The sequence below is a fragment of the Colobus angolensis genome, unplaced genomic scaffold (genome assembly GCF_000951035.1).
Source record: "Colobus angolensis palliatus isolate OR3802 unplaced genomic scaffold, Cang.pa_1.0 Scaffold143, whole genome shotgun sequence".
NCBI classification, from domain to species: domain Eukaryota; kingdom Metazoa; phylum Chordata; class Mammalia; order Primates; family Cercopithecidae; genus Colobus; species Colobus angolensis.
Window position 1 is genome coordinate 2,906,939 of NW_012114522.1, and position 13,445 is coordinate 2,920,383.

At 53.0% G+C, this 13,445-nt stretch overlaps 1 protein-coding gene across 2 annotated transcripts in view; it reads right to left on the bottom strand.

Annotated features, from left to right (window-relative positions):
* Positions 1 to 823: 823 nt before the first annotated feature.
* The window catches only part of TBC1D14 (TBC1 domain family, member 14), a 123,270-nt gene continuing 110,648 nt past the window's right edge, over positions 824 to 13,445 (bottom strand). For both annotated transcript variants that reach the window (XM_011935401.1, XM_011935402.1), the window contains 2 exons: positions 8,787 to 9,045; positions 824 to 3,593 (listed from right to left, as the gene is read on the bottom strand). In XM_011935401.1, coding sequence (XP_011790791.1) covers positions 3,528 to 3,593; positions 8,787 to 9,045 — 325 coding nt within the window. In that variant the 3' untranslated portion in view covers positions 824 to 3,527. The remainder of the gene's footprint in view (positions 3,594 to 8,786; positions 9,046 to 13,445) is intronic.

Genomic DNA, 13,445 nt, shown 5'->3' on the forward strand with positions numbered 1-13,445 from the left:
CATAGGCAGCACTCGGCCCAGCGCCTGGCGTGGCTGTGACTGCTGCCGCCATCACGCCTGCGGCCCCTCCTCTCACCACGGCCTGGCTGCCGCCATCACGCCTGCGGCCCGTCCTCTCACCACGGCCTGGCTGCCGCCATCACGCCTGCGGCCCGTCCTCTCACCACGGCCTGCAGAGAACGCAGAGGAGGTAACAGTGGAGGAGAGCAGCCACTGAGGGAGAGGCTGGAGAGTAAGCAGCCGCATCTGCTCCCAGGAGAGTGCTGTGGAGCACATGTAAGAATTCTCCTGGGAGCAAGGGGCCAGATGAGAAAGCTGCCCTAGGCTCTGCCGCGCCAGCCGGGAGCCTCCTGCCTCAGGAAGCGCAGCGATGCCCACCCACACGGCAGGCCCTGCACTGCCCAGTTCTCAGCGGCTTCGTGGAGCCTTCCACCGCACAGCCACGGCCACCTGAGACGACACCACTGACCCGCACCTCATGCCACTTCACTGCCCGCTGGGGAGGGACCTTAGTGCCTGGTTCACGGGCTTCTGAGAAGGTTCTGAAGGGAACATGGAGAGCCCCTGGTCCTGTGGCTGGCACAGAGTAAGCACCAGCTGCATGCCAGGAAGGAGCAGTGGGTAGGGGCTGGCTCGAGATGGGGTGCAAGGGTGCGGCTCCCTCCGACCTGCAAGGGGCACACTCAACTCTCTAATCCCCTCACTCAGCGACCACTGCACCATCCTGTTGCTAACCAGCCTGACAAGTGGAGCTCAGGATATTCAAACAGCATCGTGCTCAAAGTGAGAACTTCAACTTTAAACAAACGATGGTGAACGTAAGTAACAATTTTACATTGACTTTTATTTAATAAAACCACATATTTACAATTCAAAAAAGTCCTACTTTGATACACTTTACTAAATAAAATTAAAGGTTAACTGTACAAGCAATTAAAACATGATATGTAGTAGCAAGTGTTATCAGGAGTTTTCAGCAAACTATTTAAAATAGTCAAAAATTGAGCAGTTAAAAAGTACCTTCTGAAGTGAACGCCGTTTCTAAATGGGATCCCAAGGCCTGGTGGGAGAGGCAGCCTCCCTCTACCAGGCAGGCTGGACAAAGGTCCCCGCCCTGAAGTCTTAGATTCTGAGAGTCAACAGCATGTGAAGTGGAGCGTGCAGACCTCTGGAGGGGCAGCATGTCAATGTCTCGTTTCCAGTTTACCTAAACCACGCACAGAAGCAGCCTCTGTGGCAAGGTGCTAAGTGACCCTGGTTGGGGACTCAGAACTTTAGACCTTTCTGGCCTCTGAAGGACTCGTGAAACTGGTGAGACCTCACATGACCCCTGAACAGGTCATACAAGCCTCTTCTGAACTAAGATTGGGAAGGTGCTCCACGCTGGCACGGGGTCCTGTTCAGAAGCGGAATGCACGGTAGTGCTATCCGGACAGATTCACGTGAAACTGCTTCACCAGGAACACAAAGGACGGGGCGCGGAAGACACGGGAAGATCCCCAGCGGCCATCTGAACACACTGCACAAGGCCCTTTGCCACGTCACCTTCTGTACGCCTTAAGGAACATCTTTATGTACAGTAAGAAAATATATACATCTTTAAGGAACGGAACGCCCATATCATGGAACAAAAATAAGTACATCTGCGAGGACGACAGCACGCAGGCCTCAGGCGGCCTCTCCCACAGGCCCAGCTCAGTCCAGATTACATTCAACATCTTGATGTCAGGAAATGGCTCTGTCTGGAGGCCACCGGGACCCCCGTGAAGACAGGAAGCCTCCTCCGAGAGGAGGTGAGTCAGCATTTAAAGGCCGAGGCAGGAAGTGGTCTCCACGATGCTCTGCAGCCTCCCTGGAGACTCAGCTGAGATGGAAGGGCAGAGTCCGGGAAACATGACACGTGGTAGTGCTGGGAAGGAGGGCACGGGACAGCCACTGGCTCAGCAACTTGCTCCTGTGCGTAGAGGAGCATTAGCGGGTATGGCAGACATAGAAAGTCCAGAAAACGAATGCCAGCTCGGCTTTCCTTCCCCAGCCCCCGGCCAAGGCTCCTGTTACAAGCTATACAGACAGAGCCAAAGAGCCCTCAACATCAGAAATGAGATCAGCCTGGGGGCATCCCCTGGGGTGGGAAGTGTGGCTGAGAAGGGCCGTGGAGTGCAGACCACCCCCAGGCAACACAAAGGTACGCATGACTAACCAAGCCTGTGACTGGGTCCGCAGAATGCTCCCCAGGACCAGCCTGCCAGCAGACCGCCACGTGGGCCCTGCTTCCAGACTCCGGTCTGTCCTTTAGACTGTGCAGCTGCAAAACGGTTCACTTCTGTGATTTTTGGATAACCAAAGTCCTCACACAAAGTTCTACAATTAATCAAGGAAAAGACAGAACAAAAACTTTGCCAACGACCCTGGGAAAGTCAGCTAACATGGGGAGGTTGGTGGTACAGTATGAGCATCTGACGAGATTGTCTGGGCTGTTAGACGTGTTCGCTCGCTTCTCCGTCTGTACAACGGGTCATGAAGCACACGTTCTAAAGTCAAAGTGTGAGGGACTCACTGGCACTTAGGATGGGTCCAGCTGTGCAGGGCTCAAAGGCAGAGAGGAGCCACTGCGGGCACAAGGGGCCACCTCCCCCACACGTGCTGTTCTGGGGTGCTGCCCCAGCCTCCACTAAACAGGCCGGTGGGAGAGGGTCCAGCCACACATCTCTCTCTCTCCCCTTTTACTTACAGGGGGCTGATTCCACTCGGTGTTCTCTCCGCTTTTAAGCCTGTCTCTATTGCCACAGGGCTTCCTCGCAAATAGCTCCTCCTCTCGAACTTTCCACCTCTGCGGGACAGATGCCAGGGAGCAGTCTCCCGGAGCGCAGTCCCACTGGAGCCCACGTGTGCACCTGCAGCCTGTGCACTGTGACCGTCTCAAGGCAACATGGCCTAATGCTCACCTGCAGGCTGGGTCGATGCCCAGGTATCCAAGAGCACACATCAGTGGCTATCCTCAGAGAGCCCCTGTTCCTTTAATGCTATCTTTGGTAGGTGAGTTTTAGCAACACGACCCCCAGCTCTGGAAAGATTATCTCAATAACTCAATCAGTGATCCCTTTCTTATCGAAAACATGTAAGCACGAGCCAAAGCATCTCAAGTCGCTCAAATAACACATCTCATGCATCCTGGCTAAGACTGTAACATACTTCCCAGTAGTTGAATAGAAGCATTACAATTTAATTAGCTTTTGCTGAAATAAAGGAGTGGGGGTGAGCCACTGTCCATCGTTCAACCGTGCAGCAGGTGCAGTGGCTGGCTGTGGTCCACGGGAGTTCATCCTTCCACTGAGCTGCTTAAGGCTAAGCCTTGGTTTAATTCTTTAAAAGTTTTTGTGTTTGTTTTGTTTAAGGCCAACTCCAGTGTTAGGAATCAAACTTAAAGAATGCCCGCTCTTCTCGGCTGCCCGGGTGTCAGTCTGAAACAACAGAGGGGCGGCGGCGGGGGGTCTGCTTGGTGCCGAGTGCGAGTTCCCGCTGCAGCCTCAGTGTCGGAGGGATGGACTTCCCTTCTCCATTTCCCGGCTGTCTTTCTGCAATGCAGTCAGTACCTAGGATTCACAGGGAAGACAGCTGAGGTTAATTGACCACGCACACAGATCCTGATGGCAGTGGTGCAGAGACAGCAGCAGCCTCCTAACAGGGTCCCCCGGCTCCCCACTTCCACGGCCTCCAGCCCTCTGGGGTCTTCCACACCTGCATCTGGCGTGGTCTTTCCAACACGGACACCTGACCATGCCCTCTGGCCTAGTGAGCCAGCTACACTCCTTCCAGCCAGCCACAGAATCCACGTCAACGCAGAGCTGTGGGCCTCACTGGGGTCTTGCAGTGGCCACCCAGGAAGCCCAGGCCTGAACGCTAGGATGCTAATGAGCCCCGTGCCCATCCCGCTGCACTCCTGCCACCCTGTTCCTCCCCTACCAGGAAGCCTCCCTCCTGTGAAGGCCTCAAGGCGCTGGCTCCTCTTGCCTGCCTTCCTGAGATGGCCCAGAGCCTGCTCCCTCCTCTGTTCTCACAGTTCTTGGTCAACACCCTTCTTTTTTTCTTTTTTTTTTTGAGATGGAGTCTCGCTCTGTCAGCCAGGCTGGAGTAGAGTGGCGCGATCTCGGCTTACTGTAATCTCCGACCCCCGGGTTCAAGAGATTCTTCTGCCTCAGCCTCCTGAGTAGCTAGGACTACAGAGGTGCGCCACCACGCCCGGCTAACTTTTGTATTTTTAGTAGAGACAGGGTTTCACCGTATTGGCCAGAGTGGTCTTCAACTCCTGACCTCGTGATCCACCCGCCTTGGCCTCCCAAAGTGCTGGGATTACAGACTTGAGCCACCGCGCCAGGCCAACACCCTTCTTTTAAAAAATATTCCATGCCATCGTGGCTGCCTAGCAATTACAGCAACACTAACAGGCTCCACGCCAGGCAGAGCACTCTGCCAGCACTTCACACACAGCGCCCGTTTAGCCCACGCAGCAAACGCCGGAAGGCTAATGCCCCGACATAAGGGGCCTGAACAACGGACATGTATGGAAGTGACATGCTCAAAGTCCAAGGGCGAAACCAAGAGAATCTTGGGAACACAGTGCTACCTGCCTGGGGCCAGGAACTACGCCACTTTGAGTCACAAATTTAAAAGTAAAACATTTTGGTTTCAAGTAAGGTGCAGAAAAGGAATAATGGCAGATAAAGTCCCCCTGCATCTCGAAGTAAATGGGGTTGCTGGCTCAACATAAACATTTAGTCATTTTGTAAAAGCTCACGGCTGGGCATGGTGGCTCATGCCTGCAATCCCAGCACTTTGGGAGGCCAAGCCAGGAAGATCACCTGGGCCCAGGAGTTTGAGACCAACCTCAGCAACAAAAAAGCAAACAAATCTCTACAAAAACAAACAAACAAACAAACATTGGCCGGGTGTCATGGCACATGCCTGCAGTCCCAGCTACTTGGGAGACTGAGGTGGAAAAATTGCTTGAGACCCAGAGGTTGAGGCTGCAGTGAGCTGTGATTGCACCACTGCACTCCAGTCTCGGCAATGGGAGTGAGACTGTCTCAAAAAAAAAAAAAAAAAAAAAAGAAAAAAGAAAAAGAAAGCTCATCAGTGTCTTAACCTTAAGCACAGGATCTGACAGAAATGTGCATGGACCACAACTCCCACGAGAGCTGGAACTGTATAAAAGTCACTGATGCCTGGGCCGGGCGCGGTGGTTCACGCCTGTAATCTCAGTACTTTAGGAGTCTAAGGCAGGTGGGTCACGAGGTCAGGAGTTCAAGACCAGCCTGGCCAACATGGTGAAACCCCGGCTCTACTAAAAATACAAAAATTAGCTGGGCATGGAGGCATGCGCCTGTAATCTCAGCTACTCAGGAGGCTGAGGCAAGAGAATCCCTTGAACCTGGGAGGCAGAGGTTGCAGTGAGCTGAGACTGCGCCACTGCACTCTAGCCTGGGCAATAGGGGAAGACTCCATACATTACTGATGCCCAAAACCGCCACCCCACATCCATCATCAGACTAACTCCTATCATCATCCCGTTAATAACAATGTCCTAAGGTCAAATAATCTGACCCAGTTTTAACCAATAGTTTTTACCTAGTCCCTAAAATGCAAAGATCAAAATGGCTGATCTGGGTTTAATCCTTTCCTGTGTATGTGGGTGTGCAGTGTGTGGATGTGCAGGGAGTGACCTGCACCTGTACATGGGTGTGTATGTGCATGTGGGGTGATGTGTGTGGGTGTGATGTGAGGGTGGCGTGTGTGTGGGGGTGTGATGTGTGCGTGTGGGTTGATGTGAGGGTGGCGTGTCTGAGGGTGTGATAGGTGCATGTGAAGGGTGACCTGTAGGTGTGTGTGTGGGTATGCAATGTGTAGGTGTGTGACGTGTGCATGTGTGTGGGGGGTGATGTGTGATGTGTAAGGGTTGATCTATGTGTTGGGGTGGGCAATGTGTGTGTGTGGGGTGATCTGTGTATGTGTGATTGTGGGTGACTGGGTGGGCAATGTGTGTGCGTGGGGGTGATCTGTGTGGGTATGACTGTGTGGGATGACTGTGTATTTACGGATGTGTGATGTGTGTGGGGGGTGACTGTGGGTGTGTGACGTGTGGGGGAGTGATTGTGTGTGGGTGTGTGACGTGTGTGGGGGTCATTGGGTGTGTGATGTGTGTGGGGTGTGTGCGGGGGTGTGATGTGTGTGGGGTGATTGCGGGTGTGTGATGTGTGGGGGGTGATTGTGCGTGGAGGGTGTGATGTGTGGGGGGTGACTGTGGGTGTGTGATGTGTGTGGGGTGATCGTGTGTGGGTGTGTGGTGTGGGGTGATTGTGTGCGGGTGTGACTGTGATTGCGTGGGGTGAATGTATGGTGTGTGGTGATTGTGTATGTGTGAGTCTGCAATGTGTGTGGGGTGACTATGGGTGTGTGAGGTGTGGGGAGTGACTGTGTGACAAACTATAAAGCCATTTATGACATCTGAATTTGACAACTGGATATCTGATGACAGGAAGGAGTTAGTAGCTGAGTGGTAACAGTATTGCAGTTATGTTAAAAGAGGATGTGTATGCGTGGGGGTGATCCGTGTGTGTGGGCGGTGATTGTGTATGTGGGGGTATGTGGTGTGTGTGGGGGGTGACTGTGTGTGGGTGAGGTGTGGGTGGTGACTGGGTGTGCAATGTGTCCATGGAGTTGATCCGTGTCTGTGTGTGGGGTGATTGTGTACGTATAGGTGTGTGATGTGTGTGGGGAGGGATGTACGTATACGCCATAAAACTCTCCCCTAGTGGAAAATACTACAGGACAAATGACCTGTTTTTTTGTGTTCTTTTTGAGATGGAGTCTCACTCTATTGCTCAGGCTGGTGTGCAGTGGCGTGATCTCGGCTCACTGCAACCTCTGCTGCCCAGGTTCAAGCAATTCTCCTGCCTCAGCCTCCCCGAGTAGCTGAGATTGCAGGCGCCTGCCACCATGCCCAGCTAATTTTTGTACTTTTAGTAGAGACGGGGTTTCACCATCTTGGCCAGGCTCATCTTCAACTCCTGACCTTGTGATCCACCTGCCTCAGCCTCCCAAAGTGCTGGGATTACAGGCGTGAGCCACTGCACCTGGCCGACCTTTTTTTTTTTAAAGACAGGGTCTTGCTCTGTTGCCTAGGCTGGAGTGCAGTGGTGTGATCACAGCCTTGACCACTGCAGCCTTGACCTCCCGGGCTGAAACGGTCCTCCCATCTCAGCCTCCTAGTAGCTGGAAGTACCGATATACGCCACCATGCCCAGCTAATTTTTGTAGTTTTTGTAGAGACGGGGTCTCACTATGTTGCCCAGGATGGTCTCAAACTCCTAAGCTCTAGTGATCCCCCAACCTTGGCCTCCCAAAGTGCTGGCATTACAGGTGTGAGCCACTGTGCCCGGCCTAAGTGACCTGTTTTCTTTGACAAATAAAGGCAAGCAAGAGAGGGCTAAAAAGTGAGAAGTGGCGTAGTGGCATAGATACTACAGAGGCTTAACAGAGCTTTCAACCAATCACCAGGCATGGACTTATTTAGATCTTGATTCCAGCAAACTATAAAGCCGTTTATGACATCTGAATTTGACAACTGCATATCGGATGACAGGAAGGAGTTAGGAGCTGAGTGGTAACGCTATTGCAGTTAGGTTAAAAGAGCCCATATGGTTCAGCGATCACTAACACCAACAGGTGACACGGTGCCTGGGACTCGCTTTAACATGGTGGGGAGGGGAGAGGTGGGAAGCAGCTCCAACAGCGGCTGCGCCTCCACAGTCACTGACGCTGGAGGGCAGGCGCGTGGGGTGCGTTATTTTATGTTATTCTATTTTTGTAAATATTTTAAATCTTCCATTAATTTAAAAAAAAAGTTAAATCAAGAACAGACATTTCGGGAGGCTGAGGTGGGATGGTCACCTGAGCCTGGGAGGCAGAGGCTGCACTCCAGCCTGGATGACACAGCGAGACCCTGTCTCAAAACAAAGAAATCCCCCAGGCATGGTGTAACACATACGGAAAAGTAAAAGTCCTCACTGACGTCAATCAACAAGGACTTCAAACCAATGCTGAGCATATGCAGGATCAAGAACCCAGACTGGTTTTCTTCCTTTTTAGTATGACGAAGGCTCGGAACAGAAAGTGCAGGTCAATCCCACTGGGGACAGGACATAAGAGGGATGCCTGGAGGGGAGCCGAGGGACATGGACTGTCTGCACCGCTGCTCAGGGCACGCAGTCCAGAGAGGGCACAGCAGTGCATGGGAAGGCCCAGGAAGGACCCGTGCCCTCCTCTCTGGGCCTCCCTTTGTTGTAAGAGGGGCATAACCCCACTTCCTTCTCGAGGGCACACACAAAAGCCTGCCACAGGGCATGGCCACGGGGCTCAGCAAGTGGGTCCACTTTGCTTTCTGTCTCTGGCATTATTTTTTTAAAAAGTGGGGGACGTCGCTTATAAAATACTTTCTAACATGTAAAGAGCGCTATAATGGTAAAAGTGCTGACCCTCCCAACGTCACTGCAGAAGAGGTGGGAAGGCTTGCATTATCCACACCCCATCCACCAGTTGACAGAAACCCGAAGAGGAGGCGACCTGCCAAGACGCCCTGTGGCACAGCCACGTCTCCACCCGGCCCCCTTCACTTCCAGCCTGGGACCTCCTTCAAAGGGGCTACGTCCTCAGACAGCACTTTATGTAGGGTCCTCCCTGAGCGCGCCACTTGCCAGCTACGCCTGCCAGCGAACACAAAGCCCGCTGACCTGAGCCCACTTCTTGTTTCGGCTTTGCATCTGGATCGTGGCGATGGAGGCAAACAGCTCCTCGGCAGGCAGATCCTCGGGCAGCCGGGTCAGGAACTGGGCCATGTGGATGAAGTCCATCTTGGTCAGGATGTCCTCGAACAGCTTCAGGATGCCCAGGGCCGTGCGGAACAGGAACTCTTCCCCATCGCGACAAAACACATCCCAGATACGACAGGCCAGGTCGAGGGGCAGAGATTTACTGTATAAGGTAAAGATCCTAGGGAGAAAATTTGGAATTTTTCAGATTTTGAATCTTAACAAAGAAAGAACACTGAATTCCGGTCGGATTCCATGAAAAACACTCCGTCACTTCCAGGCAACAGCTGGGGCCGGGGCCAGGCCTGCACTCACACCAAAGGGCAATTCTGACATGGCACAGGACACAGCACCAGCCGCTTCCGCACAGAATCGTGCAGCACACAGCTTCCCAATGACTGACAGCAATGACTCCTGCCTGCGAGGAATATGTGCTGAGCCCCTACTGTGTGCTCACGCTGTGGGGCAGGCATCCCGTCTTAGGGACCGCCGTACCCCGCGCCACCCACGAGCAAACGTCCGGTAGGTGCTCCTCCTGGCTATGGGGCTCAACTCAGGCACCACTGCACAGGTTCCCCTCGCCCTCGGAGCAGGCACGAGGCTCCTTCCTCCTCTGGGCGCCCACAGGCTCCTGGTCCCCAGCCTGGTACTCACCACGGCACACCCCAGCTCCACATCTAGTGCCCTGTCTGGCAATCTCTGCTGAATTCCAATGTCCTGTCGGTGGCAGGACTTCCCAGATGTTCTTGCTCTCAAAACCTGCCCAACACTGACAGTGTTAGGTACAGGTGGGGATCCCCATCTCCACTCCTCGTGGAGGACCCTTCTTCCAGGGTTCAGTAGTTCCTGTGCTGGCACAGAGACAGTGCTGGGCCCAAGCAGCCCCTGAACTGCAGGCACTGGACTCGGCCTGAGGGGCTGACTCGGTCAGGAGGTCAGGTCACTAAAGCTTCCACAGCGTGACTCTGACTTTCCCATAGCAGATTCCACAGAAAACCCCGCACACTGGTCAACCTGCTCACAAGTCTCAGGGCCATGGGTTTCTGTCCGCAGTGGACTCTGCCCGAGGGGGTGCTCCACTAGACGCAGCCTGTCCTCCAGGTCCCAAGGACCTGCAGTTATGGACGTGCATTGCACAGAACCTGCAGCTCCTAGATGAGAGCAGGAATGTTCTGGGCTGTCCCTCGTCAGAACCTTCTAACAGTAAGAGTCGAGGAAGGCCTAAAAATCTAGACTTCATTCAACTCAGAGGAGGGAACGGAAAGCCGGATGCCAGGGAAAACTCGCACCCAGAGGAACAACAGAAGCTGGGGGCGCACCGGGCGCTGTGTGCTATGCGGGCCCCTCTAGAAGGACACCCCATGCGCCAGGAAATGCCCGGGAGAGGGGCTCTCTAGCCTCACTACACCTGAGGGAACCACGCCTCAGGACAACAGCTAAACGGACGCAGGTCTCACCACCAGTAAGTCCAGAGCCAGACTCTGAACCTGACTCCAACACCCACGTTCTGATGTCTGAGCCTCAGCACATACCGTAAGGAAGCAACACCATCACGGGCTTGGTAGGAAGCTTGATTCTAAAACCACAAGCCTTCAGCCCGAGCTCCTTGCGATTTTCAAAACCAGAAAACCATTTCACCACCTGGGCTAGAAGGTGCAGTTCAAGAAAGAGCAAACAGACCTTTTGTTTCCTTAGTCTAGAGAATATTCTCAATTGTACCTGGAGAGCATGCTTGTTAACACTGAGAAAGTGCAGGCAAGTCCACCCGGCCTGCACGGCTATCTCTGTGTGCCCGCTCACACACGGAAATCAGACTCCCCCTACATCTGCTAAAAAGCAGAGTCCTGAGAAAAAAACGGATGGGGAAAGATGACAATGTTTTGTGTTTTGTTTTTTTTTCCCTGAGACAGGGTCTCGCTCTGTCGCCCAGGCTGGAGTGCAGTGGTGGCGTGATTTCGGCTCACTGCAACCTCCACCTCCCAAGGTTCAAGCAATTCTCTGCCTCAGCCTCCCAAGTAGCTGGGATTACAGGCACCCACCACCACACCCGGCTAATTTTTGTATTTTCAGTAGAGACAGGGTTTCACCATCTTGGCCAGGCTGGTCTTGAACTCCTGACCTCGTGATCCACCCACCTTGGCCTCCCAAAGTGCTGAGATTACAGACATGAGCCACCACGCCCGGCCAAAACGATGGTTTTCATATAGTTTATACACATACATATTTTATATATATATATATAGAGAGAGAGAGAGAGAGTTAGATAGTTTTTATAGCAAAGAAGAGAACAAAAAGAACAAAAGAAATTTCTATAACATAATATTCTTTCCCCCTCGCCCAAGCCCAAATTGTTCTTTTTTTATTTAACATGATATTCTTAAGCTGAGATTTATGTGTGAGTCTCCATAAATTATTCTAGACAGGTAATGAACTTTATAAAATTAAGTCACCACCGGAATGACCCAGAATGCCATCCATGACGCCCATGATGCCCCTGCTCTGCATTTCCATGAGACAAATCCATTTCCAACCCCATGAGCTTCCACCTCCTGGCCACGCTCACTGCTGACGCCGTGCTGCGACCATGCTTGGCTCCTCACTGTAGCCTCTGTCCCCTGCAGGCTCCTGCATGCTGTGTGTCACTATTTCTTGGAAGGTCGTTTCCTGACCCTCAGGCTGGACCAAGTTTCCTTGAAACATTCCCGCTGCACTGCACGCACCCCCCTTCATGAGGCCCTGGCATTCTTCATCTTCCTTTACACTGAGCCAGTGAAGTGACACTCCTGACATTCCTGGACACTCTCCTCTGCCTCGCACACCCTCCTGCATCTTCTGGGCCTTGCAGGCACTCGCCGGCGTCTCAGCAGGCAGCTCCCAGGCCCTCTGCCCCAGTCAGGGCTGCCCCATGGCCTCTCTAGCCCCTGGGCTCCACTCCAAGAGCCGGACTGTCCTCAGCCACTTCTGTCCCCTGCTCCAGGCTACAAGTGCCTCAAGGGCAGAGACCCCGCCCCACAATCTTCTTCCCATGGGGCTCCTCTTCTCCCATTCTCTCCTCCCACTGCTCAGAGGTGCTCCCACATCATTACCAGGAGCTTCCAAATGTGGGCTGTATTTTAAACCAGGAGCTTCCAAATACGGGCTGTATTTAAATTTAGATTCGAAAGCCAGCCGTGAACAGGCCACTGAAGGGGGACACCAGGCTCTGTTCTGGCCCCACAGAAGCCCTGCCATGGGATCAGAACCGCCTGGAATAAGGGGTCTCCTGTCCACACAGCCCTCCTGGTTCAAGGTCCACCTTCCCCTGCTGCACTCAGGCTCACAGAGGCAGGACGGGAAGGGCCCCTTGGCATTCCCAGAGACGGTTCAGTGCTCTCCTCCCCGGTGGGAAGAGAGAATTCAAGGGTTTTTCTCTCCCAAAAGATGTTTATGGTTTCCCTTCGACCGCTGCATATTATCGCGTTGTAGATCAAAAATGGTATTTTTTTTAAAGTAAAAAATAAAAGTATGTTTTTAAAAGTTAAAAAAAAAAAACTAATTTCAAGTACAACTTCAACTAATGCAAAATAACATAATTCTTCTCCTTTTTTTGTTAAGACAGGGTCTCACTGTGTCGCCCAGGCCAGAGTGCAGTTGCACAATCACAGCTCACTGCAAGCTAGCTCAGGTGATCCTCCCACCTCAGCCTCCTGAGTAGCTGGGACTACAGGCACACACTACTACACTGGCTGATTTTTAATTTATTTGTAGAGACAGGGCCTCGCTATGTTGCCCAGACTAGTCTTGAACTCCTGGGCTAAAATGATCCTGTCACCTCAGCCTCCCAAAGCGCTAGGACTACAGGCATCATCAGCCACCACACCCAGCCCAAAATGATATATTTCTATGATGCTAAACAAATGAAGCGTCTGAAGTGTCTCTCAGCTTAGAAAAGACCCCAGACAAAAGCTGCATATCTATTTCCCTCATGATATGCGCGAGAGGAAAGGGGCAGTTTTTGCTGATGTGTCTTCACAACTTCCAGAAACTTCTTACCTAGCCAGGTCTGTTCCACCTGCCTGTCTGAGCTTGCTAGAGGCAAGGAAGCACCATGGGGTAAGGAAGAGGGCAGTTCAGGACTGTTGTGAAGGAGGAAGACAGCATCCACGGAACAGAACTGTCCTCTGCCCTGTCTACTAATGAGGGCCCCGGGCTGCACACAACAGCAAGTGCTCGCTTCATATGTTTTTACAGGGACTATTCAACTGAATCCTTGTTACAACCCCGAGAGGAGGTACAATCGTCTTCTCCAGAGTCCTCCCTAACCTGAGCCCAGCGGGGTTCACACACCCACCTCTGTGCCCCGGAGTCCTCCCCAACCTGAGCCCAGCGGGGTTCACTATCCACCTCTGTGCCCCATAGTCCTCCCCACCCTGAGCCCAGCGGGGTTCACATACCCACCTCTGTGCCCCAGAGTCCCGCCCACCCTGAGCCCAGTGGGCTTCACTATCCACCTCTGTGCCCCGGAGTCCTCCCCACCCTGAGCCCAGCGGGGTTCACATACCCACCTCTGTGCCCCAGGGTCCTCCCCACCCTGAGCCCAGC